The sequence below is a fragment of the Sardina pilchardus genome, chromosome 23 (assembly GCF_963854185.1).
Source record: "Sardina pilchardus chromosome 23, fSarPil1.1, whole genome shotgun sequence".
NCBI classification, from domain to species: Eukaryota; Metazoa; Chordata; class Actinopteri; order Clupeiformes; family Clupeidae; genus Sardina; species Sardina pilchardus.
This window is the reverse complement of record NC_085016.1, coordinates 12,807,775-12,833,448: the sequence shown is the minus strand read 5'-3', so window position 1 is coordinate 12,833,448 and position 25,674 is coordinate 12,807,775. Positions and strand designations below refer to the sequence as shown.

At 46.6% G+C, this 25,674-nt stretch overlaps 1 protein-coding gene across 10 annotated transcripts in view; it reads left to right on the top strand.

The window, feature by feature from the left end:
• The window catches only part of mbnl2 (muscleblind-like splicing regulator 2), a 57,711-nt gene that overhangs the window by 10,599 nt on the left and 21,438 nt on the right, over window positions 1-25,674 (top strand). For all 10 annotated transcript variants that reach the window (XM_062527172.1, XM_062527174.1, XM_062527181.1 and 7 more), the window contains exon 2: window positions 3,216-4,388. In XM_062527172.1, the coding sequence (XP_062383156.1) occupies window positions 4,215-4,388 (174 nt within the window). In that variant the 5' untranslated portion in view covers window positions 3,216-4,214. The remainder of the gene's footprint in view (window positions 1-3,215; window positions 4,389-25,674) is intronic.

Genomic DNA, 25,674 nt, shown 5'->3' with positions numbered 1-25,674 from the left:
TTCATTCGATATAGACGTTGGCTACTTGGTTGAGTTGTCTAGTTTGGGGGGCTTTCTCCAGAGGGGTCTCAGTCCAGCTGGCTTTTCTTTAAGCCCGGTGGCTGTAGCCGTGCAATCCCTGGAGAGGCTAAACACTTGCTGCGTGGGATAGCTGGCATGCCTCATCTACATGATGACTCAGCACGTTGGAGGGAGGCCCTTCGCAGTTCCCCACGGACTCCCTAAACCTCACCGATTGACCTCTAGTCGAAGCAGAGATCTAAATCTTGCGCAGTCAAAGTGCAAAGCAGGAGGATATTGAAAGCGTCTTTCTCTCTGTGCGATTTAGATCAAGTTAGCCAGCCAGTGAGCTTGTCTTAATTTGCGACAGTGTGTGCTACATTATGCACAAGTAGCAGCAGAATATTCTGTCTCATGTTCTGGTGTACAAGATGTTCAAGGTCCTCCTTGGCCTCTGATTTTGTGAAGAAGGTTGCGAGTCAGACTTGGGCTATATGTTTCCTTTGAAACTCTTGCTTAAGTAAATAACCTGTATGTGTAGGCTGTAGTCATAACACCCAAGACAGACATTTTGTCTCTGTTCCTCTCTTGTGAATCAGCCCTGAGACTTAGCCTAAATGCTGGATAGGTCTAGTCTATATTTAGAACAAAACAGTCATATCAGGCGACTGGTTGAAATTATACCTCTTGTGTCTGTTCCCTCTCGTTCATCGTCTCTCTCTCTCCATCTAGCCTATTTGAAGTCATTTCCTCGCGTGGCCATGCTTAGACAAGACAGTCACAGTCACAGTCAGTCGTATTTGCATTTCAGAGTAGCCTGATGTTCAGCACTTTCCACGGTCTAGATGTTTGCCTGTTGCCTGTCTGTTGCCAAATTACACATAGAGACTGTTGTCATGTGAATTCTAAGTCCTTGGGATAATCTCTAGTGTACACATGGATGCAGTGCAATGTTGGGAGTATTAATAAATGAAGCCGCAGCCTTGTAGAAGCATTGATGAGTTCATCATTGATATAGCATAGGCTAGTATTTCTAATAGAACCTCTTTTTGACATTCATGTTACTGTATTAAGTCTAATCAGTCAGTTCTAGATAAGATATCCCTGTAGGTGTGTAATTGTATGTTTGCTGCAGAATGTTTTCAAGAGGTTTTAATTCATGTCATAATTGATCTCTTAATGTGATTAGGTTGGAATGTCGATTGTTTGAAATCAGCTTGCCAGAAGTTTGCCCACTTTTTCTGACAGCACATGTGATGGTTTTGTGTTATTTTAAATGAACACATTCACATTTTCTTGTGTGTGTTGCTTTTTCGTCGTGAGCCACATAGTGAGCCAAGAGACCCTTAAAGCTATGAGAGTTTAGCAGCAAAGCGAGTTCAAAAGCGAAAGTGACACTGACAATTAAGAAACTTCATTAGATCACTATAGTGCCACTGTTGGGCCGGCTAGCGCAATAAGACACGGGAGATTTGGAGTCCACCTGCGTTTTCATAAATGAAGTCTTAATGATCAGGGACATCAGAGGTCAGAAGTCTAATGACTGGAGATGTGAGACTTGACCTGTCCTCTAGCAGCTTCAGCGGTAAAAGAGACAGATGAGAGATGAGAGGACGAGGGAACCCCCCATAAAATTGGTGCAACATTTGCAACTCATTTGCCTGTCTCTGGATGCTATCTGTGAAACAGACTGCGCCTTTTCAGGGCAAACAGTAGTTGTTGTCCTTACCCAACGTTTGTTTTCCATGTGTGCGAATAGAGTAGTGTGGGTTAGTGGTGTGTGGTGGAGTTGGGGGGGGGGGGGACATGCATCCATCATTAAACAGCAAAGAGAATCTTAAACAGCAGCTGCAGTTTTTTTTACAACCCTGCCTTCCCTGTCTGACCGCCCAACCCCCACCTCTCTATCTATCTCCCTCTCTCTCTCGCTCTCTCTCTCTCTCTCTCTCTGTCTCTCTCTCCCTCGCTCTCTCTCTCTCCCCCCCTCTCTCTTTCCTTCTCTCTCCTGCTCCTGCTCTCTCACTGTCTCTCCCTCACCCTCAGTTTGCGCAAGAAAATATTTCCAGATGTTACCCCAGGAAAATGCTTCCTGTTCGGCAGCCGTGGCTCGGGAGACGTTTTTTAAAGGCATGCCAAGGATTGGCACTAGCTTGTTTCAGGGCTAGCAACAGTAGTTTCAACCCCTCCCTGCCTGCCTTACTGTGTCTATATCTCTCTCTCTCTCTCTCTCTCTCTCTCTCTTTCTCTCTCTCTCCCTCACTCCCTCTCTCCGCCTCTCTGACGTGTGAAGGGGGCTATGGAAGTTGACACAAATTCTCCCCGTGAATTTAATGCCGTCCTTAGGCAGTCCGTGGCGGAGCGTACCGCTGGAGCTGGTTGCGTCGCGTCAGATCGGGCCGGACGGCGTAATTGTGTTTGGCACGCGCATCTGTCTCGGCCCTTCTCTGGCTGCTGGACGGCTGCCCGGAATGTTGCTGCGCTGCGTGATTTCCATTGGTCCACCCCGGCCCATTATGCATTAGTCGATGGGGTTAGGAGGGGTGGGGTAAGGGGGGGGGGGGTTGCTGCTGCTGCTGGGGGAGATGGGCACAGGGTTTAGGAAGGGCAGAGACGGGGTGGAGGGGGCACGCTGCACCTCCCACACTCTGTGCTTAAACTGTCCACTGGTAGCCCGTTGGGACTGTACAGCTCTCCATTTCCTGTCCAGCAGAATTTATGATTTCTGAGCGCCCATCACCCATGTTTGACTTGACAGGGGTTAGGACATTTAAGCTACGGTTATATTTGGCTATGTATAGTGTAGAATATATACAGTAAGCCAGAGACAGGGCAGCTATAAGATGCAGATATAGGCTATGCTATAGAATGTGTGTGTGTGTGCGTAACAGTGTGTGTGTGTGTGTGTGTGTGTGTGTGTGTGTGTGTGTGTGTGTGTGTGTGTGTGTGTGTGTGTGTGTTTGTGTGTGTTTGTGTATGTATATGTTTATACTATATATACACAGCACTAGAGCCATAAAAGGAAAAAGGGAAGTTTGAAGTTGCTCTATTTCCAACTGAATAGTTAGTCATTAAGTAGGATCAGTCTGTGAGAGTGATGTAAGTGTGGTGGTTATGTGCTCAAGTTTCTGAGAGGGATACTGTAATGTTTTTATTGACAATGATTTATCATTCAGCTAAAACCAACCATGTTATTTTTTCTTCTCTGTCCTTCACAGATCCTTGACAGAAAGTGCCTTGTCTGATGACGTCCCTACTTGAAGCTTGCTCGCTGTTTATCCGCCGTGCTTTTTTCAACAGAGACTAGCTCACCCTCCAGACCTCCTGTCCTCTCTGCGTGTGCACGCGCTCGCGTGTGTGTGTGTGTGTGTGTGTTTGTGTGCGTGCGTGCGCATGTGTGTGTGTTTGCGCACCACCAAGTCACCCCACCAAGCGACTCTACGCATGAGACAAAACCAGGGTGGAAAACATCTCGACAGCCCTGCCAGAGAATCCGGCGGCCTTGCCAAAGCACAGAGAGCGAGGAGAGCAGCTCGGTCATCAGCGCCGCCACAGTTCCACCCCCCTTCTCTCCCCACGCACAGAATACTTATTACTCCCTTGAAGGAGAACGATTGCCTGAAAATAGCGTGAGTCAACTCCCCCGTGTCCACCCCTCCCACAACCCCACCTCCATTCCTCCACCTCCTCCTCCTCCTCCTCCTCCTCCTCCTCTTCCTCCTCCCCCCCCCCCCCCCCTCACAGAAAAGGAACGTTTCAGGAAGGCTCGGGCGACGACGGGTGGAAGGACAGTCTTTCTCAGTCCACGCCGTGAGCATGTCCCCTCTGTCCTGCCAGCGGCCTGCACCTGGGACCGAGTGACGGATGAGTGTCGTCGCCGTGATTGACAGCTCTGCTCCAAGCGGCTGTCGTGCGTGTTGCCACGGAGGCTTGTAAAGCCGTGACACCACCACCACCACCACCACCACCACTCCCTTTCTCTCTCCAGAGGGGCACAGCTTTGCTGGAAAACTCAGACAAACAAACACAAGACGAAACAGCAGGCGCTTTTTGGCAACAGCAACGTATTTTGGGCAAACTCTATGTGACGTGCTTTTTTAGATTGTCTATTTTTGTTTAACCCTCCCCCATACACACATACAAAATCCCCCACCTCTGTCCTGTTGACACCTTGTCTTAAAAGTGACTGCTAGCCTTTGCCACACCAGCTATTTGCTATGGCTTTGAACATCGCCTCGATACGAGACACAAAATGGCTGACCCTGGAAGTGTGCCGTCAGTTTCAAAGGGGGACCTGCTCGCGCAGTGACGAGGAATGCAAATTCGCCCACCCGCCCAAGAGCTGCCAGGTGGAGAATGGGAGGGTGATCGCCTGCTTCGACTCGCTAAAGGTAAGAGCCATGGAGCCACGGATAGGGCAAGGGTTGGAGGACTAGCTCAGAGCTGGTCCATCTTACCTGCTCTTGCGTGTACTTGCTTGTTACTTGACCCGAGCTGTGCAGAGAGCAGCGTGCATGTCCCTTTGATATGCTATGTGATATGTTTGGGTAATACAGGGTCTCTGTCACTGTAAAAGTATAGGTTTTCTCCCCCCGGCTGGTTTTTTAATTAAGAACTGTGACAAATTGCACAGCCAAAGACATCAGTATTTCAGTCAATCAAGAGGCAAAGATGAGTTGCAAAAGACACATTTGCTAATGCAAGTGCAATGAGTGCTTTTGTTTGCAGTGCAGTGTGGGACTAAACAGCGTGCAGTAATTTTCTGTCAACTCTTTGTGGCACGCAGTTCTGCACCACGTGGGCTATGGCTATATTTGGTGCCTGAGAGGAGGGAGTCTGGCATTCCCGTGTAAACATCTCAAGGATCCATTTTGTTTTGGAGATGTTAGACGTGGAGGTTTTGTGTCAGCGGAGTGCCCTCAAATTAGAGTGTGTGTGTCAGCTCCGTGGCCCTGTGCCTCAAGAGCCGCAGAGAGTTGTCAAACGGAGTTGACCTGTCGCCTCAAAGATCAGAGCCGACTCCCACATTCACTCTCCCCCGTCCCTCTACCGCCTCTACCGCCCCTCCCCCCGCCTTTCACCCCTGCTGCCACGCTCTGCGCTGGCAGGTTTATATGTTTTCTCTCTTAGGTTACCATGCCACGTCCATCACTTTATACTGGTGGTCACCAACATCTGGTGAGTTCAGCGAGACGTCACGAATGTGGCTATTCCTGGAACAAGCGTGCATAAATGTCAGACCCTTTAAGCCCCTCAGAGCAACAACAGTAACGAGAGCCTGTATGTAATGGATTCTAATTCAATTAGGCCAAGATAATTTGTTTGAATATGATAGGCCTAATTTCTCCTGATGATGGCTGAGAGTTGTTTGTAATGTGCTGTCTATGAATGCCACGCGTTTAGAATGCTTGCCGTTACACAGCAACAGCCTCTAAATGTGGCTATCCCGTTTGAACTAGGTTTGGAAATGTATGTGTTTTGAATTGGGTCCAAGTCGTCTTTGGCAATTCTCTAAGTATTTTCTCTCCGCTGACAGTCTCAGTTTATGTCTGCTGCCTCTAGGTGCAATAGCCTCATTTTATTATTTCTGACAAAGCTTTGAGGTCAGTGATGCCATTTTAAGCTCAGCCAGTTTTTTTTTTCCCTCAAATCTCAAAGGTGTACAATATTCTGTGTTCAGGGAAAAAATAAAATTATATATAGATCATGGGAAATAAGTAACAGATTGCAATCACATATGGAAGAATACACCGAGCTGTATATGTTTTTTTATGCGGCATGGAAAAACCCTGGAAACACTGCTTTCTCATGACAGTGACAAATGACCAGTGAAACGAGAACAGGTACCAACTATCTCTTTGGAACAATGGACTCAAGGCAGTGCTTAGCTTTCACATTTGCCTAAGCAGCTATCTCAGCTTTTCGAAAAGTACCATAGCCAGCTCACAGAGCTGCTGCGATCATCACATACAGTAAATTAGTCAAGGTCACATGTTTAGTAGGTACACAGCTGGATCCAGTTGGACTATTACAACTATGTGTCACAATTTGTGATAGCAGAAGATTGCAAAATTGAAAATGAAAATGACCCTGATGAAGGCGTAAGACGAATCGTCGGTCAATAAAGAAATATCTTGAAGTTCCGAGTGTGCCACGACACTTCTGTTTAAATTAAGTCTTCGTTTACCGCCGTGAGCACCTCACAAGGTGTGCATTTGCTTTTACCAAACAAAAGCAGAAGATTGCAAACATACGTAGGTGCTATGCAAGCGGGAAACTTTTTTTTTCTGCCACACCAATTCCACAGAGTTGCAGTGTTTGACCCAGAGCCATTGAAAGAGGGAGTTGCGACACTCTTTGATGCTGCCGCCACACGATCAATAGTTCCCAAAAACCTGTGCTGAATGGCCGTTTTGCAGGAGAGTGGAATGTATTTCTGGATGCCGGAGGGCGTAATCTAGTACCTCATTGGCCACTGACCAAGTGATTGGCGGTTTCCAGTTCCAAAACTGTCTCCCTAGCCTGGAAACTGGCATGGAAAAAACGCTGCTATCTTTTTCCAAGGTCTCACTCTGTTTTTTTTTTTTTCTACCGCCGCTCTGGTTTAACCCACAACATACACACATCTCCATTCATTCTGTGCTTTGCCACATGCTTCAGACCTCCTTCCCCCAGTCGACTGGCTTTGGCAAAACCGCATGACTCCATCAGATTGCTGACCGTTAAAGAGCAACAATCCCGAGCTTGTGTCCTCCCCCAGGCTTGCCTGCATGACCTTCCTCCCCCCCCCCCCCCCCAATTCAACCCTGAAAATCTGTTCTCACCGTGAACCATATTTTGGCAAAGCGGTGCAGCATTTATGTGACTCAGTGGCACAGAAGGAACGATCAGCTGCTTCCTTGGCAGCTCTCGTGTTATTCCTCCATCTGAGTCCCGGTGTGTACTGTACTGTACATCGCCGAGGCTACCCGGGGCCAAATTACCGCTCCACCAGCGGGGTAAAGATTGACTGATGCTTTTGTTACGGCTGCCCAGGTCCGTCAAAGCCGTTGACGGCTTAATGGGTTAACAGCTGTCTCCAATTGGGATCAATTTGGGAGCGCTCTTGACGTGAACCATCGGATCTCTGTCAGAGGGGCATGGTCCAGTAGACAGCAGAGCACTTCAGCATGAGGTGCCTCTCATGCAGCGTTTATACGTCCTCCCTCGCTCCTCGGGACTCGATCCTCACTGATCTACATAAAGAATGATGGGGCGGCAACAATGGGATAGTCTATCCCTTCTTCTATCTTTCTTTATGTAGATCAGTGAGGATCGAGGGCCGAGGAGCGAGGGAGGACGTATAAACGCTGCATGAGAGGCACCCATAGACTTTACTTGGTGCTGTTGTCGATCAGCCTTTTAGACCAATTTTGTCCATGTACAGCAAATCAGAGTCACCTGTGCAAATCAGAGGTCTGAATTCATTATGCCAAATCAAATGAGCTTGCAAAGATGGTCATGACATCATCTGAATGTTTCCCACTTTGAGACTCGCTTTTTCAGGCTATTTGTTGAAACTTTAGTGAACTACTTTGAACAGCAGTAGCCATACCTACCAGTCAATCAACAACACCTCTTGTTCCTTGTTGAGTAGTGACATTTGTTCTGTACTCGAAAAGAAGGCTGCTTCTTTAAAACGAGGAAGGCGTTTGAGTGAACAACAGTCCTTGTCAGGCTTGATCGAGACAACCCGTTGTGTGCCCACTCAAGCCCCCCAGGTCTGTCTAGTGCCAATGTGTCATCTCGTGTTATTGTACAAAGCAACAAAGCAGCGATTGCGAGATTAAACTCCTTAGCACCTCACTATTCTTCACCGTGTCAGAGGATGAAAGCGTTCAGGTACAGGGGGGCTGAGAGAGGGATACTCACAGCACACCTCTCTGCCTGGAGATGTCAGCCCTTTTGCTGATAACATTGTACCTGCTAGCCACGCTCCCGCAGGAGCCCCTTGAGTAACTGTCATGGGAGCAGCCCCCTCGGCCTCTGGCCATCCCATGGCACAGTGCAATCACCAGATACTTATCCCGGCGGGGCGAGCGAAAGCGCCGGGGACAGTAGGGTGGTGTGCCGTGCCGACGGTCCTGGACCACGCGACCCGACGAGGAAACAGCAACCGCATTGACCTGCAGCCGTTCAAACAAAAGGGTGGCTTGTGTTCTCATTCAGGCCAGCGTGCTGCGCATTAGAGGCAAATGAATCTTGTCAGTGGCCCCATTTGTTACGCGGAGGGCATGCATGCTTGCTGCTCTCAGCATTTGTGAGGCGTCCAGGAAGAGTCTGCTGTGTGTAAGGCCGCTGTGTCCTTCTTGAATGCAGGTGCTTGTTTACTGTATGGGAAAAGGGCTGCAGATCTGCAGCATTTGTGTACGTGTGTGTGTGTGTGTGTGTGTGGGGGGGGGGGGGGTGGCATGACACATCTGTTGTGAATTTGGCTACAGGCAATATTCTCATTTGTTGCTGTTTTGAGAAAGTAATTATGTAGTTATAGAAAAGAGTCTAGAACCAAGTCGGGAGAAATACTTGAAGCAGAGCGAGATGCCAGTGTCTCATGACAGAGTCTGCCAAGAGGCAAGCCATGTTCCCCTTTGTTTCCCACGTTAATGTTATCAAATATGACGAATACCGGTGTCTGAACATCAGACCAGAACACTTGAAAGGTTACTGTTGTTTGTGCTGGAGAAGCTGTCTCTGTGCCATCCTGACTATGCGGTAGCATCCAACAGGGACAGATTGAGGCTTGGGGGGAAGGGAGTGCTGAAAATATACAAATGCCAGAGTCATGTGATGATGTCACAGTGCCTACTAGTGAATGGCCTGTTGTTGTCAGAGTGTTTTTTTCCCTCTCCTCCCCCTCCGTTCCCCTCCCTCTCTCTCTCTCTCTCTCTCTCTCTCTACCTCCCTCCCTCCCTCCCTCCCTCCCTCCCTCCCTCCCTCCCTCCACCACTCGAGTGCTGTCTGTTGCTGACACGTCCTCTGTGACTCGCAGTGGTGGCTTGCAGCTTTCGGAGACTGCAGCCAGTGTGGTGTGATTGCCCTATCAACAGTCAACATCTGTCAGTGCACACGAGCGTCAAGGAAACAGCCGACGAGCGCTGAGTAAAAGTCACTCTGGGAGAATCATCTGTGCTCCTCCTTGCTTATCTGTGTGATGACACACATGTTGAAAGAACCTTTCGATAACCCCCCTGGTTGTACACGAACACATGTACACATGTACACAAGCACACACACAAGCTCCTAGAATTGTTTATTATTCAACATGAATCAGAATTCAACTTTCAGAATTTCCTAGAATGTCGAATGCCCAAATACTCACTCGATTCAAGTCTGTCCAGCACAGACATTGCATAACACTCCAGCTGACTTTTCTACAGATATTTGTCGTCAATAGTGTCTGCCTTAGAGAATTGGACTGCGCAAGACATTTGTTTTCAGTCGTGTTCATCTGTATTATTTCAGTAATGGACGCCAAACGGGGGCGGGTTTTTTTTTTCTGGCACCGTATCTGACAGCACAGTAAAGAAAGCCTTAGCTAAACGTTATCAAAGGTAGGAACAACAAGCTTCTGTAAACACCAAGCGGTTTGAGGGAGGAGGGGGGGTGAAGGAGAGAACGAATCAAAGTGGTTCGGGAGCTGGGAGCGCCAGGTACACAGCAGGCACAGCGAGACGGGAAGCCTGGGCCGCACTGCTTAAGGCAATTACAGAGATCCTGCTGGAGATTTGGGGAATAGCAAAGAGCCCAGCGTCCGTCCACTCGGTCAGAGAGAGCTCATCGTCATCAGCATCATCATCAGTGCCGTCAGTATCACTGTCATCAGATCACAGCGGGCTTTGTGGAAGATAGGAAATCAGTAGGCATTTGAATTACCTCCTGTCTGTGTCCCTTTGCTGTGCTGTTGCTATTCTGCGAGGATCCTGGCTTACCGTACGCTGGCCTTGTTTTCATTCAAGTTTGGGCAAAGAAATTATGCTGTCCTTAGACCACTCCGGTCTTCTTATCTGGGGTTCTCATCGGTCAGTCGACATAGCTGGAGTCCGATTAGGGAGAGCTCTGTGTTGTGGTTCCCCACTCTCTCCTTTCGTCTCAGGGACTTGAACTCTAAACAGATGTCACATGCCTGTCTGCAATTAGGTTTCAACACTCCGTAGAAACTTTCCTCTCTCACGTGATCCTTTTATTTTGGCCTGAATAAAATCGGCCTGTGAGACTTAGGCCTATGATCTCATCTAGTGATTCACTTTAAGACAACGTTGCTTTATTTTTGTTAACATGAATGTTTCCACAGTAAACTCTCCTCAGATCTCTGGCACTACCACCACACCTTTAAAAAAAAAAAAAAAAAGTCAGTGTGTGTGCGTGTGTTTTTTTTAAACAAGTGTGTGTGTGTGGGTGTGTGTGCGGAGGACGGGAGCTTGCCAGCATTCTTTGGGCGTAATCTGCTGGAGAGGGCCACACCCTGGTCTGAGCAAACATGCAGAGGGGGAATGTTGTGGCCTGTGCCGCGGCAGGGGTCCCAATAGCCGGGTCATTGAAAAAAACAATGAAGCGCTGACTGGGGCTTAAGCGGCAGGCTACTGGTGGGGAGCAGGGGCTTTGATGAGCTCGGCAGCAGCAGCTCGCTCATTCCTGAACAGGGGCCTGCGCCACGGCCTCTCCCCCGCCCTCCCCTCCCAAACATGCCAGACTTCATTTGGTCCATGTGACTTCACTTTTCCCAGTCCTCGAGAGAGAGAGAGAGAGAGAGAGAGAGAGAGAGAGAGAGAGAGAGAGAGAGAGAGAGAGAGAGAGAGAGAGAGAGAAAACAGAAGCTAACCTTTAGGGAGGGAGAAACGTTGGGTAAGAGAGAGAAAGAAGGAGGAGGAGAGGGGAAAAGAAGGTAGATAGTGCCGAAGGTGAGTTGGTGAATTGTAGACGCCGCTATCCCCGAAAACATTTTTTGATAGTTTTTTTTTGTCGCTGTTGTGGGTTTTTCTTCTGTTAGCGCTTCATCTGATCGCAGCAACTGATAACTGCACTGTTGTTGCTTATAGGGAAATGCACCTGGCATAACACACTGAACTGGCTCTAGGCCAAAGCTGAGGACTGCTGCTACATTCCACACAACTCGGAAATCGAAGGTTAGACTTTAGTTCCGTCTTTAAAGTTAGATACATCGACTTGCCTCAAGTTTAGACATACAGTAGGAACGAAATTGGGAGTTTTTGTGACTAGGAAGTATCTGACTTCCGACTTGTCTGCAAAGCCGCATGCGTCTCAGCAAAAGATTTGGCTCCTTAGTTACTCTCACTGGCAGCATAAGGCGAATATTCACTGGGGGGACTGCACTCGTCTTGTCCCTCGCATGATAATGCTGTTCTGTTGAGCTCCTGCTTTGTAATCCACAACTGTCTGTCTGGTACAGTGGATATGCATTATGTAATGCGGAGGAGGACTGTGAAACCAAAAACAGATTTCACCTGGGCTCGCGGCAAGGCTGTTAGAGATACGCGGTTAATCCCTTGCCTCTCCGTTCATATTGAATTCTGCTCCATTTCCCCTCATTGCACCCAGCCCCCAGGCCTGCTCCTGTAAGACATGATGGAACCTGAGAAAGTGATTTGGAAAAAAGGGAGAGGGAGAGACAGGGAGAACTCACAAACCTCACATAGCAACATTCCTTAATTGCCCCCCCCCCCCCCCCCCCCATACACACACACTTTATTTTCAGCAGTGCTTGTTGGTTTTTGACTTCACCAAACACTGAAGTAAACCTTGACCTGGAAATTGAATTGAGTGGGTGGTGATCTTTCAAGACAAGCCAGATCAGCAAATAATACGCTGTATGTTTTTAGCATCCAAAATAAACTCATTTTAACTTGGCTTAGATACTGGTAGTGGATCGTCTTACAAAAAGGGTGCTGTCAGTTCCTGAAGAGCTAGAGAATGCACAAGCTTTCGGTTCCATCAGCTGATTTTAGAAGCCTCAAGCAATCATTTCCCACTGGCATATCCTACCACACTCTCCGAGGATTTTAAATAGAGCTGACACCCCCACCCCCCGCTCCAGAACTTTCCCTCTACTGTGCATGCAGAACAGAAATCGCGCTCTCTTTCTCCCCCCCTCTCCCTTTCTTTCTCTCTCCCTCCCTCTCTCTTTCTCTCTTCTCTCCTTTCTTGCTGTCTTTGTCTCCAGTCACAAGACTGATCACTTGAAGTCCTTATTGATCTCCTTCTCCATAGTCGCATGTGGGCGCACACACACAAACACACACACACACATGCACATACCCTTTGTTTAACCTTTATACTTTAGCAATAATGAGGTATGTCCTCACCCTATGGTCGCTAAACTCCCACCCCACCTCATCCCTCCTCTTCCCTCCTCTTCCCTCTGAACCCTAATGGCTGCCATTGCCGAGGGCCTTGGGATTCGCCGGGCAAAGACTGGGAGGCCACAGCTGGTGCCGCAAAAGCGAGACCCGGTAATGAGCAGAGAGAGGATCTCTAATTGGCCCTTTGAAATCAGCAGCCTCGCCTAATTAGGCAGCAACCTTTAAGTCCCTGATAGGCGACGGGTTGGGGTGGGGCCATGGCTGGGTGGCTGGGTTGGTTAGGCTGTCTCGAGGTCTGACTGTCACAGTCATGAATAGCAGGCAGTGTTCGGTGCTAGTTCGCTCCCCACGACCAGACCAGACGCACAGGCCAGGGCCAGGCGTGCGTTGTTCCAGTCAGGAGGCTGTGTTGTCAAAAAAGAGCACCAGTTCATCATGTGACTGCAGAATTTAATGTGCTCCTGCAATGTGGGAGGGTAGAGGGGGTTGTGACCGTGGAATCTTGCATACTCCAGTAGGTCCTCTCCACTCACGTTGTGCCTGAGACGGATTTTGTCCACCAGTTCATAGTTGTAAGCTTCATAAATTTCCATTTAAGTTTTTGCTCTGGTGGCTGTTGATTTTTTTTCCTTTTCTTCTATAATGCAGTTTATAGAGCTATGTCCTTACTCTTCCAGCCTACAATATGGTTATTGCTGCTTTATGAAACAAAGAGAGAGCAAGCACAAGTGGCCTCTGAAAAATGTCCAGTCTCTGAGAGCCGGGCTCGGCAAAAGATAGGCCCGGGCTGTCATTTGAAGGCTCAGGCATGGGTCGATATGAAGTCTTTATTAGTCTCGGCGTAAGGTAATGTACTAACGGCTCTTGCATAGTGGCCAAACTGTGACATTTATGGATTACTTATTCCCAGCCGCCAGACTGACTGACAGCACGGATGGAGTCATTTCCACTCCTTCCCCTTCCCTGAGAGTAGCAATAATAACCATAATAAAATAGCTCTTGTGAATGTTAAGCCTATTGCCCAGGAAAAAGTGAGCGCACTGCACTCACTCAATTTTTTTCTGCCTCAGTGTGCAAATGGAGGGAAAAAAGTTCTTGCAGAACTTTGTAGTTGCTAGAGACCAACCTCAAATGAATGGCATGCATAAGAAAGTACTGTCAGAGTTAGGTAAAGAACAGGAGTTTCAATGTGTCTATGCAGTACATGCTTAAATATATATATATACTGTATATATATATACATGTATATATATATATATATATATATGTGTGTGTGTGTGTGTTGTATTGTATAGTGCATGTTGCTACTTAAATAATGTCCATATTGTACATATCCATGGACAGAATTAATAGATAGAGTATATTTTATGAGTGAGATAGTTAGCTAGTACTACTCTTATTACATATCACACATAAGTACATATGTATTTCAAAGTTTATATTCAGCAGCTATTTTTCAGCCTCTTAATCCCAAGCTGATGAATATAGAGTGAGATGCCTAGCAGTTTAGTATTTAATAAATATACCGTGTTAACGTGCGTGTGTAGTCAAGATTTATGTTCGACACCGCAAGCAAGCAGATGCACTGTAAAAATAACCCCTACCAGCAGCCTGGTGTTGTCTTGCACAATAAATCTCAATGTTAACTCCTCATTAAGGGCACAGCAAGAAGAAGATAGCTGTTACTGCAGCACTGCAAAGTGAATAGTTTTATCATGCACTTCTAGACTGTCATTAGCTAAAAGGTGTCCTCACCTAGTCCACTTAAACTCTGACCCCAAATGAATCTACAGTATGAAGGACTGAATAGGGACGACGACAGACCTAGATATGATTTGTTGCAGACGTCAAAACTTTGACTATGGCATGAGGTAAAATGTACAGCCAGTGCAGACAGTATGATGGCATTTGCAGAAAAGTGTGGGCTGGAATATTGTGCATTTCACTTTGGGTTCACACAGAGGCTTAGCGCTATATTATGGTGCATTATAGATATAGTAGGTTTAGTCAAACAGTCTTCTCAGTACTGCCCTCCTATTGAAATCAGAGACGGCACCAGCTATCTATCATTTAAAACCACACTTAAGAGATGGATTAAAAACAAAACTGCAATCATTGATAGCTGGTTAAGCTCACCCTAGGCACTGCCTTCTTTGTATCTATTTTATTGTCCCTATTCTTTCCTCTTCTTCTCTCCTAATCGGCTCTCTATCTTTTTAGCTTTTTTGCTAACTCCGGTACATTTACATTTTGATTGTAAACAAAGGATGTCAATTGATGTGCATTGTCCCTTTTAAATAAACAAATAAACACATATTAAGTTACAAACTGCTGTAATTCTGGAGGAATGTGTGGAAAATAAAAGCTGTTTAAAATTTTCAGCATTTTAAACACTATAAAGGTTAGGTTTAGCTCAAATGACCCCTTGACGTCAGTGAACCTAAATAGAATGGTAGCACCCAATAAATGGCCCATCCCATGTTTGTTTGTCCATGTTGTAGAGGTCACAACATGCTGAATCTCCCAAGGCGGGGTGTGTTTATGCCCGGCCAAGTTGTGGGGCGAAAGTGACACCTACCCACCACCACCACCACCACCACCATCACACCACTCCCTTGCAGTTGCCTGCAGCTCTGAACCAGAGTAACAGGTGGGGTCACTAATTGGCAGCCTGTATACCGTTACAGATCCCACGGATCCGCCACCGGATCAGAGAGTCTAATCGCCAGCAGTGAGAGGGAGAGGCCAGCGGGTTTATTTAGGGATAGACTCATGGCCTAAGCTCTCCGCTGACCTCCCGGAGACCCCCAGCTATCCCTATCAGTCGCTCTCTCTCTCTCTTGCTGACTCCAGCTTCTCACCCTCCCTATCTGCTTACATCTTTCCCCTGCTAGGCCGCTAATTGTCATATATATCCATCTCCCTCTGCCCTCACTTTTTCTTTCTCTTTTTATGGTCCCTCCCCACTCCCCACTCCCCCCCTCCTCCCCACAACCCACCACCCTTCCTCTCTCTGTCTGTTGATCTCGCTTTTTCATGCACACATGCACACATTTATATTCCATTGTAGTCTATTACCATTAAGCAGGCAGAGCTTAATTGTAATGGGTGGGACATTTAAGATTGCATGTGGTTGTGAGTGTGTGTCGAGCCCTCCTACCAAGCAACCAATACACACATGTATAAGTACACACACACACACGTACACACACGTACACACACACACACACAACACACACACACACACAGCGCACGCGCACACACACACACACACACACACACACACACACACACACACACACACACACACACACACACACACAGCGCACGCACACACACACACATGCACACACACACACACACACACACAACACACACACACACACACACACACACACACACACACACACACACACACACACACACACACACACACACACACACACACACACACACACACACACATTTCCCGTCAGCTCTGGGTTACACACAGCCATGCTCAGCCTTCTTTTCCTGCCTTCCTGTCATCTGAAGCCTCCTCCGGCTTGATAATGGAGTACCTCGGGGAGTGGTGTGGCCTTTGTAACGGCGTCTCTCAGTTGACAAAGGCCACCTCGTAGCTGGAGAGGGGAAATGCAAATCACATTTATCCGCACTGATGACACTAACAGAATCCAGCTGCAACATATGTGAGACAAAAATAGAAATATATTATAGCTGTAGTCCTTAAGCGGCTTCTCCATCTACTGTACCTTGTTCGTCAAACCGGTTTTATATTTGCCATTTGCCGCCTCTCTTCCACTATCTCAGACTGTAATGGATATTCATTTTTATGGCTGTTGTGTTGACTTAACATTATGTGCAATTTGCTAATCATAAGCAAAGGTGCAAACTGTAACCCGAATACTCGGGAAGCGTAGACTCCCACAACGCCAGTTGTAGTCTAACACCTGAGTCTCCATTTTGGCCACTAATGAATTGATCCAAATAGTGGTCTTTCAGGGTCCCAGCAGTCCTTAATTAATGCTGTTAGCCTATTTCCGGGTATGAAACCAGTTCTGAAATGCTACCAGCCGTTTTGATCAAACACATTCTGCCCAGGAAAGAGGTCTGCCATTAGACTCCCCAACTCCCCTTACCGCCGTGATTTGTCATATTCACGGCAGACACACAATTAAGAGGATGTGGTCGGTGGACTCATTAAAACATGCAAAGGTCAACATCAGCTGTCATTCCCATCTCTCTCTCTCTCTCTGCCGCGTTGTTAAAAGATACATGTTCTCAAAGGTCACAGGACGAACATGCAGAGGTGGCCTGCTCTTTTACCACTTTGTCTCATCATCGCTGCATGTTACAGCATCCTCTGTCAAGTCAGTAGGTGCACAAAAGGCATGTACTGTAGTGTCAGGGTCAAGCTACACTCCTGGAACTCCTGGCAGTGGGTGTTGGAGGGCGAAGCACAATTAAAAATCGTAGCCTATGCATTTGCGCCTCCACAGCCCCGAGTGGACTATTTACGGTCGTCTAAAAATGAACGCATTTCGCCTCAGTCATGTGGAGGTAGGCTAGATGCTTGTTAACCATGCTGGGAACTGAAAAAGGGAAGGCATTGTGCGTGAGAGTGTGTACACAAGCATGTCCTTGTGTGTGTGTGTGTGTGTGTGTGTGTGTGTGTGTGTGTGTGTCTGTGTGTGTCTGTGTGTGTGTGTCTGTGTGTGTCTGTGTGTGTCTCTGTGTGTGTGTGTGTGTGTGTGTGTGTGTGTGTGTGTGTGCGTGTGTGCGTGTGTGCGCGCGTGTGTTGTGGAATGCAAGGCCACCAGTGCCTTCTCTGCACTCCCACTGGCTCATGGCTCCTCGCACTAGTGACGTGTTCAGGGGAAGAGTCGAGATGTCCTTCAGGCCTTCAGCGCGCAGCATCCACACCCCACCCCCTCATTCGCTCTCATTCCCTCTCAGTCTCTCTGAATTTACATAGGCCTGTTCCTGGAATTGAGACAAGAAAAGAAATCAATGCTAGCCTCTGTGATAAATGCACCATGCCTGTTATATTATTTGTTCTCATTTCATGGTTCTAGAGAATGTAGCGCTGCAAATGATTTTCTGAGCTGTAAGGGAAATATTTCCAGTTTCACTCTTTCTCTTTCATTTTGAGCACAGTTTTCTACATCTAGTTCTGTACAGTTTTCTTCATCAGATCTAGACTTTTCTATCTACAAATCCACCTTAATTCATGAAACCCTATTTCTGTCAGATTTTCATCCTCCGCCCGTGCTATTAGCATAAGAAGTGCAGGCTCAGCAGGCTAAATAGAGTATTCTTCAACTTATATTTCTTTCTAAATTCTGCACTCTGTATGGATATTCTATATTATATATGGCTGACATAATATATACGCATTTATTTTACATGTCTTAGGATGTGTCAGACAGGCACTGCCTACCATCACATTAAAATCAATACAGCGCAACCTTGGCCAGAAATAGAAGGCCGGATTTCTGAATACTGAAGTGTCATGGCGACGCCCATGTTTGACTCAGGAATAAAGGTGGACAGAAGACAGGCAATTTCATGTATTCATCAGGACAAGATGTACCGCTGTGATTACTGTGTCACTTTTGACACTAATTGTGACAAAGAGGACAAAGCAAAAGCGCTAGCCCCTCAAGGCCATGTTGTTTTCTTTTCTCACACCCACATGTCTGTTGCTGTCCAGCTGTACAGTATAGTCTAGTTAAGTTGGTGTGTTAGGAAGCAGGAGCCGTGATTTCCCTTGTAGAATGCATAGTCAAATTTGGACCTGCAGAATAAAGCCTCACCCCATGTCACGGTTATGAATATTTGATATTACCTAGAAGGCCTAATTCGATCGTAGCCCTTTAGCCTAATTGTGTGTGTGTGTGTGTGTGCGTGTGTGTGTGTGGCTGGCTTATTCAGATCGTAGTCTGTGAAAGGCTTCTCTTAGTGGTCTGTGAGAGAACACGTGTTTGATGCGGTTAATGTGTTTTATGATCCACCAGTGTCCAATGTGCTGGAGGTAGCGGTAGCGCATCCATTAGCCTACACAGAAATGAAATTTTAAATCCTTGTCTGCACCGCCGTGATTTTGATCTCGCTATTGTGATACTGTCGCAGGTGTTGTAGTCCGTCATTAGGCAGCATGTGAGAGCCTTCCTGAGGGACGGAGGACACTATGTTTAATGTTATAGAGCCAAGGGGGAGTTGTCACTCTGTGTGTGTGTGTGTGTGTGTGTGTGCACGTAAACACGCCCGTGTGTGCATCCATGCGCATGTGTGTTCGTGTCTGTATGTGTATGTGTGTGTGTGTGTGTGTGTGTGTGTGTGTGTGTGTGTGTGTGTGTGTGTGTGTGTGTGTGTGTGTGTGTGTGTGTGTGTGTGTGTGTGTGTGTGTGTGTGGATTAGCTCAGATCTTCTAGACGGGTCCCATGTCTCAGCATTTCACACATGATCAGATTATCAGCAGTTGGCTTGCGGCCTATCTGGATTATACATGATCACCCCGGCCCCCCATCCACCACCCCAAACAGGGTGCTTGCACAGGTGCATTAGCCCTCCACAAGTTACACACACACACACACACACACAGAGTGACAACTACCCCCTGGGTATATAGCAAACGGTGTCACTTCCCCCAAGACGCATCCAGTAAAGAAATAGACTCAGAAAATGGCGAAATAGACTCAGAAAATGGAAGGAATAGAACATAACTGTCCTGTGTTTTTTTTTCTTTTTTTTTTCTGCAAACCCAGACTGGTGAATTGTGTCTCTCTTGTACAGCCTTGTACAGCCTGCAAACACCCTCCTCCACTTTCCACATAAACTCCCACGTGTCAACTCCCACCTTGACTTGTGCTTGGATCCCTGTGGACTCTCCCTCACCCACACAAACACACACATACAAGCAGACGTGCACACACACACACACACACACACATACACACATACATTGGCTACGCAGAAAACACCCCAGGACAGTTACGCGTTGCTCAACACGCACACACATACACACACACACACACATACACATACATTGGCTTCACAGAAAACACCCCAGGACAGTTACACGTTGCTCAACACGCACACGCACACACGTACATACACACACACACACACACACACACACACACACACACACACTTTTCTTTGTGTGTTCATGTGTGGTCCACTGGAGAGTTGCTCAGTGGTGGACACTTCTTGCCAGTGTTTTGGAAGGTGGGGGGCATGAATAGGTTAGTAGGGGTGTGGTATAAGCAGCTTTTCTTTCTTTCTCTCTTTACTTGATCGTAGCTCTTTTCTCCTCCTCCTCCTCCTCCTTTTGCACTCCCTGTGGTGCAAAGCCGGGCTTATGAGAGAGGGGTGTTGTCTTTCTGCTGTATTAATCTCAGGCGTATCACCAGCAGAGGAGCTAGTGCGTCTGTAGGATTATTGCCGTTGAAACAAATGCATTCTTAATTACCTCAGGGAATTTACAGAGTCCACCAGAAGCGTGATCATAGTAAGCACATACAGTACTGTATGGACAGGATCATGAAAAGCAAAGAAGAAGGGGAGTGTATCGATTCCGATCTCTGAAGTGTTGTGTGAAAATGACACTACATCAGAGGAAGCAAATTCAGTTCAACATTGACAGTATAGAGAGAGCTTCCGATACAACATTTCTCTAATGGGTACAAACTAATATCCCCTGTGAGTCTCATCTATCATTGAAATAAAGATCATTAGGAAGTGGATGTTCAACCTGATTTCTCATTACCGTTTTGGTGGTTAAATGGTTGATGGTTGAACATCATTACCTTTTAACAAAAAGACAAATCTTTTCATCTGATCCATTGCTTTGGGTCCAAGCGCTTTGGGTTGCACTCTGTGCACGTGAAATGCGCTATATAAATAAACATTACCTTACCTTACCTTACCTTACCATTGTTCAGGATTTGCTCCATACCCAAGTGTGAATGATATCATGCATCTCGCAGCAGGCAATAGCAGCCTCTGCTGATTTCCATCACTGACTCCTACCACAGCAAAACAAAGTCCAACTTTTTGCCGTGCACAGTTTTGAAAACACAGAATCAGCGAGTTCAGTGCGCTTGGCTTTAGCGCTTCGCAGTCTCCTCTGGCATAAACCACTGCAGCATTTCTGTCAGAGTAAATCAGGAAACCAAGGAGGCCCTCCTGTTTAGTAACTGAATCTCAGGTAGGTGTTTTTTCCCCCCTTAATGAAGTTTCTACCAAGCCACCATTTAGGCCTAAATGTAAAAGTGGACATGATGAATGAACCTCTATGGCAGCTTAAAGTAGTAGGTTAGATTTCCTCTGGTTCCTGTACTGGCATGGGATCTCTTAAGATATTATTCCCCTTGGATGTAGACCCCCTTAGCCCTTAGAGCAGAAGACGAGAACGTCTGAATCACTCCTCGATTACTCACTCGGTGGGCCATTTCCTTGTGGAAAGCAAGCATCTTGTATCAGCAGGTAAACAGAGACTGGAGTGCCTCGGCCTGAAATACGAAAGTGGATCTGGCGTGGCTCATCCGGCCATGAAGGGCTTTAGTGTCCCAGTGCATCCAGCTTGCTCGTCACTTCCTCTGCCTTTTAGTCCCGGGCAGGAGACGCTTTTTTTTTCTTTACCGGCCCTCCGTTACCACCAGAGCTGCCCATCCTGCTAGGTTCTGGTTGCAGGATGACTCACTTAGCTTGATCTCTTCTGACTGTACAGTTTGACTCGCTGGTCGCCATTAATGCCCCGGGAATGCCCCCCAGCCACCCAGAGTGGCCACAAACAGAAGAGTCCCTTTTCTCGGAGTTTGGGGAATAAGACCAACATAGTGGTATTGTTACTAGGACATTACCAGGAAATTAGTCTCACTGCAGCGACAGTCATATATTTCACAGAGGTAACAGAGTCTGCAAATCGTCGACAATCTTCTTTAAAAAGAAAATCGCAAAATGATGCATCTTAGCTGGAAGAAAAGAACACAACAATAATACAAAGAAACCCTGAAGCGAGTCTAAATGTTGTCATCTTTCATCTGTAACTGTAAATGTGGACTGACGGGCTGATGTGTCTCTCTAATGTGTTCGGAGACTAGGGGCCGACGGATTTTCCCCAGTGTGTTCCCTTTGATTAGAGGTGTTGGAGGCTTCATTAGATTGCTTTCTGGCCTTTCAGCTCTGCTGACATGTGAAAACAAATGTGGTCATCTGTCTTTGCTGTCAAGGCTCTGATGTCTTTGTGGAAACCACACAGTACTACTGACAGTGAAGTGAAGCTGGCTTATGCGATGACGTAATGGTGGTGCACAACAGACTGATTCTACTTTCAAATTTGGCGGCTCGCATGGCCTGTTGTCTACGGATATGACGTGGCGAGCTAAAAAAAGAAAAGCAAACTTAGGGGTGCAAAGCAGAGCAAAGAGAGCAACCTTAGGGGTGGGGATGCCTGAACGAAAAAAAAAAAAGAGCGCTTTGAAGATTTTTAATGAAGAGCGTACTGGCCTGTGTAGAGCATTACTTGCATTTCAGAAGTGCACTCTGCTCTCTCTTTGACCAGTCAAATAGAGCCCCATTGACGAGAAAATGCAAATGGCGGACGGTCGACCGTGGCCCCAACTGAAGCACCATTATCCCGGCGCTCTGAGACTCTCCTCTGTGTGTGTCCGCATGTCACCTACCCACCCACAGGCACACAGTCAGCACTCCACACGTCCAACGCAAAATCCCCGCTCGCAAGGGTGGCACAACAGAGCCCTGTGCGTACAAGGGGAATAGGCAAACGAGTGGTAAATGTTTGACTTTCCCCTCGTCTAACGCAGCCACATAATTGTCGGACTAATGAAAGGAATGCGGGGCGAAGGACATCCGATGCATACTTTACCCCATTTCTGAGACCTCGACTCGATGAGATAAAAATGCTTGTTATTTCACAGGTAGCAGCTTATATTTTATCAAAGGCACTCAGCCCCCTCTTTTCTCCATAACCTCAGAATTGGCCCTTCTAAACTAATTAGCTTCCACTCATTTTTGGAGGGTGGAGAAGGTGCAGGGGGGAGGACCATGCATTAATCCAATTAGTCCATAGTTGAGAACACTTTTTTTTTTTTCTTTTGCGGGGGGAGTAAATTGAACCATGGTCATAATTGTCTCACAACTTGCTTGTAAAACCTTTATTTCCTGAGTGAGAGGACTTAGTCACATGGGTAATTAATGGACGTGATTAGGGGTGGGGTCTTGGGGGAAAGAACTAAGTGGGTTAAGTACGAATATTCTCAATATGTTTATGAAATTAGCTGCATTCATCTGCATACCCCTGTAGTATTCCTTCCTAATATGTGGAGCACAGATTGACGGTCATTAGTTGCGCAGTACATGCTGCATAGGCTATTGCTCGGCTTAAGCTGATGAGGTGTGGGGGCTATAGTTGCCATAGGCTTTCTTCTCTACTTGTAACCAAATGAACAGATCATTACAGAGGACTTTTTTGTAATCTAGAGAATAGATTAGTAACACTTCCGTGAATTGATTTTCTCCCCCTTCTTGCCTAAGGAACGACCCGCTTGCCTCTCTCGGTAAAGGATTACATTGCCCTCTTTCACCCCAACCAAGTCCAGCTCTTCACAGTAGGTCAAAATCAGGTGGCAGAGCATAGTACGCAACAAGGGCACCCAAAGGAGAACTTCCTTTGTCAGCATTCCCAAGGGCTCATCCATTTAAGCCTCTTTCGTCTGTCCATTTCTCCGCCATGCAGAGGCGCCTCATATCTACCGCATATCCCTCTGTGCCTGTTTGGAGGACATGCGTTCATCCCTGCGGTGGCACTCTGCTTGCCAGGTGGTGTGTAGGATTGACCTTTGCTGTCCAGGCACATCTCTGCAACCATGCTGAGTCTAATTCATCAAGAGTGTTTTACTGCAAGCCATCTAATCTCCTCATCATCCATCATTCTTCCCCTGCAACATTTGTGCGCGTGTGTGTGTGCGTACGTGCGTGTGCGTGTGCGTGTGTGTGTGCGTGTGCGTGTGCGTGCGTGTGTGTGTGTGTGTGTGTGTTTTGTGCCCTCGTTTAGTGACTGGGTAACAGTGGTTGGAACATGTCAGTAACACTGCAGTGTTTAGTCGCGCAGTCATACTCAACAGCAGCAGCAGCAGAGGAGGAGGATAGTCATGTTTTCCTAACTGGGTGTGACCAGGGCTTTTAGAGCACAATGACTCAGTGTCGGAGAAGCTGCGTGACCACACTGGTGGTCACACTACCAGCTTTTCTCCTCAAGGAGTTATTCATTTATTTGTGCATATGAGCTGCGTATGACACTGGGCTCATTTGTCTATGTGCGTAATAGCTAGGTGTGAGACAGGGACAGAGACACAGGGTTTGTTTGTTGATTTAGGATGTAGACAGGTGCAAAAAAAGGACAAAAGCATTAAATGTGAGAGAGAGTGTGTATGCGAGTGTGAGAGAGAAAACATTGAGAGTGGAAGTGAGGGAGAGAGGGAGATGCAGAGACTCTGAAAAGAGAGAGCGATTGTGACGGGGAGTGAAGTGAAGAAGGTAGGAGAGCGAGTGCTGGAGTAGGTTTAAGACCGAAAACATTCATGATTCGTTTCGTTAAACAGGCAGATTTCACAGTCTTTTTGCTGGAGTGTCTGTGAGAGATTTAGACTTGTCCAGAAGCTAACTCTGAGTCATAGGCCATCAGCTTCAAAGCCGTTTTCACAGTTCATTCTCTGAGCTTGGCTGAAGTGGTAATGCATCTAACCAGTTGTGTGATGTAGAGAAAAAAAGACAGCTCAGGAAAAGAGGGAATGGAAACAGCAGAAACCAACAGAATGTGTGCACAAAAGCAGAACATTCCTGCCAGCGTTGCTTTCATAAGGAGCTCTTCTCCTGTAACACAAGTGCTGTATAAATTCCGTATAGTCACATTTCAAGGTGAGGTCACTGTCGACGTTGTCATTTTACATTCTGTTTGAAAGCTTGAAAATAGCCCAACATTCCTGTTAATAAAACAAACAAGATTTTGCCATGGGTCCTAATACTGGGGTCATGATTCATAGTAGTCGGCGGGCGCAGACCAAAATTTCATACTTTTGCACAGTACTCTAATTATGTTTTCAACTGCTAGGGTTTTGTGGTAAGGGGCCTTGCTTTTCTCCCTTCTTATTTTCCTCACAACAGCCGAAAAGGAAAGGACATGTGGGAAAGCCATTGTGCTAACGTTACCAGTGCCAAAGTGAATGAATCAGTGACCTTGCCTCTTCACTTTGTGAACAATTTGCCAGATGAAACGCCTACCCTTGAATGGGAAGTATGGTTGGCTCACCTCATTGCCTTAATGCCTGCCTCCTTTTAGATTGTTCTCTTATTTAGCATCTCATATCGCCCTTACCCTTACTGGCCCCACAGTGCGATAGAGAACAGCTACTCAAGAAGGAACTCACAGCCTACCTACCTTGAGAATTGTGATTGCATGAGAACAGAAGGATCCTATTGCAGCGGCATTGCAAACAGGCATCTGTCACATCATTTGGATTATTTCTTTTAGCCCTTAGTAGCCCTATTCCTGTCCTGTAGGAGAACTGGATTAGATGTCATGTTATGTCTTTATGACATTCGATCCTCAAGTCCCATCAGTTTGTGTTCCCATCTAATTTCTGCATTGGTCAAAAACTGCCAAACGAAGTTACATCGAGACTATCCAACATTTATATTGCCATCCTTGTTTGTTGTAGAGCTCCACTCGAAAAATGTCATACAGGAAACCACATTAAACTAGAACTAGAAGAAGTCATTTTATTGCACTTTTAACATGGAAAATATAACTGTCCAAAAACAATACCCTCCCACACTCACCCACTGAGGAACAAATAGAGTAAATAAACAAGAAAGAAAGGGCCAGATTATAAAGCCAGATTTAAATTGGATAACTGATAAAAAAAAAAAACTGTTAAAAGGGAATGCCATGCTATTTTTACACAGCTACACAAGCACACAATTGGTTGCTCATTCAGAAATAAACAAATGTGTTGAATGTTTGGAATAAATTGATCCAATCTTGAAGCTAGTGTGAATCCAGTCGTGTATAGCAGCAGTTGGAGACTAACAACTTAGACCTAAAACTACAAAAAGCATTCCAAACAAAAGTGTCACTTGTATGACAAATGATTGATGACTAGCCCTACTGTGCAAAACAATTTCTTGCTATTTTTGTTTTATTAGTAATAACCTAGTTTCTGTAATGTAGGTTAATGCATGTAGCCTGTGTGCTGATGAAAAAATTCATTGCGAAGGGACTGAATGACATAAGCAT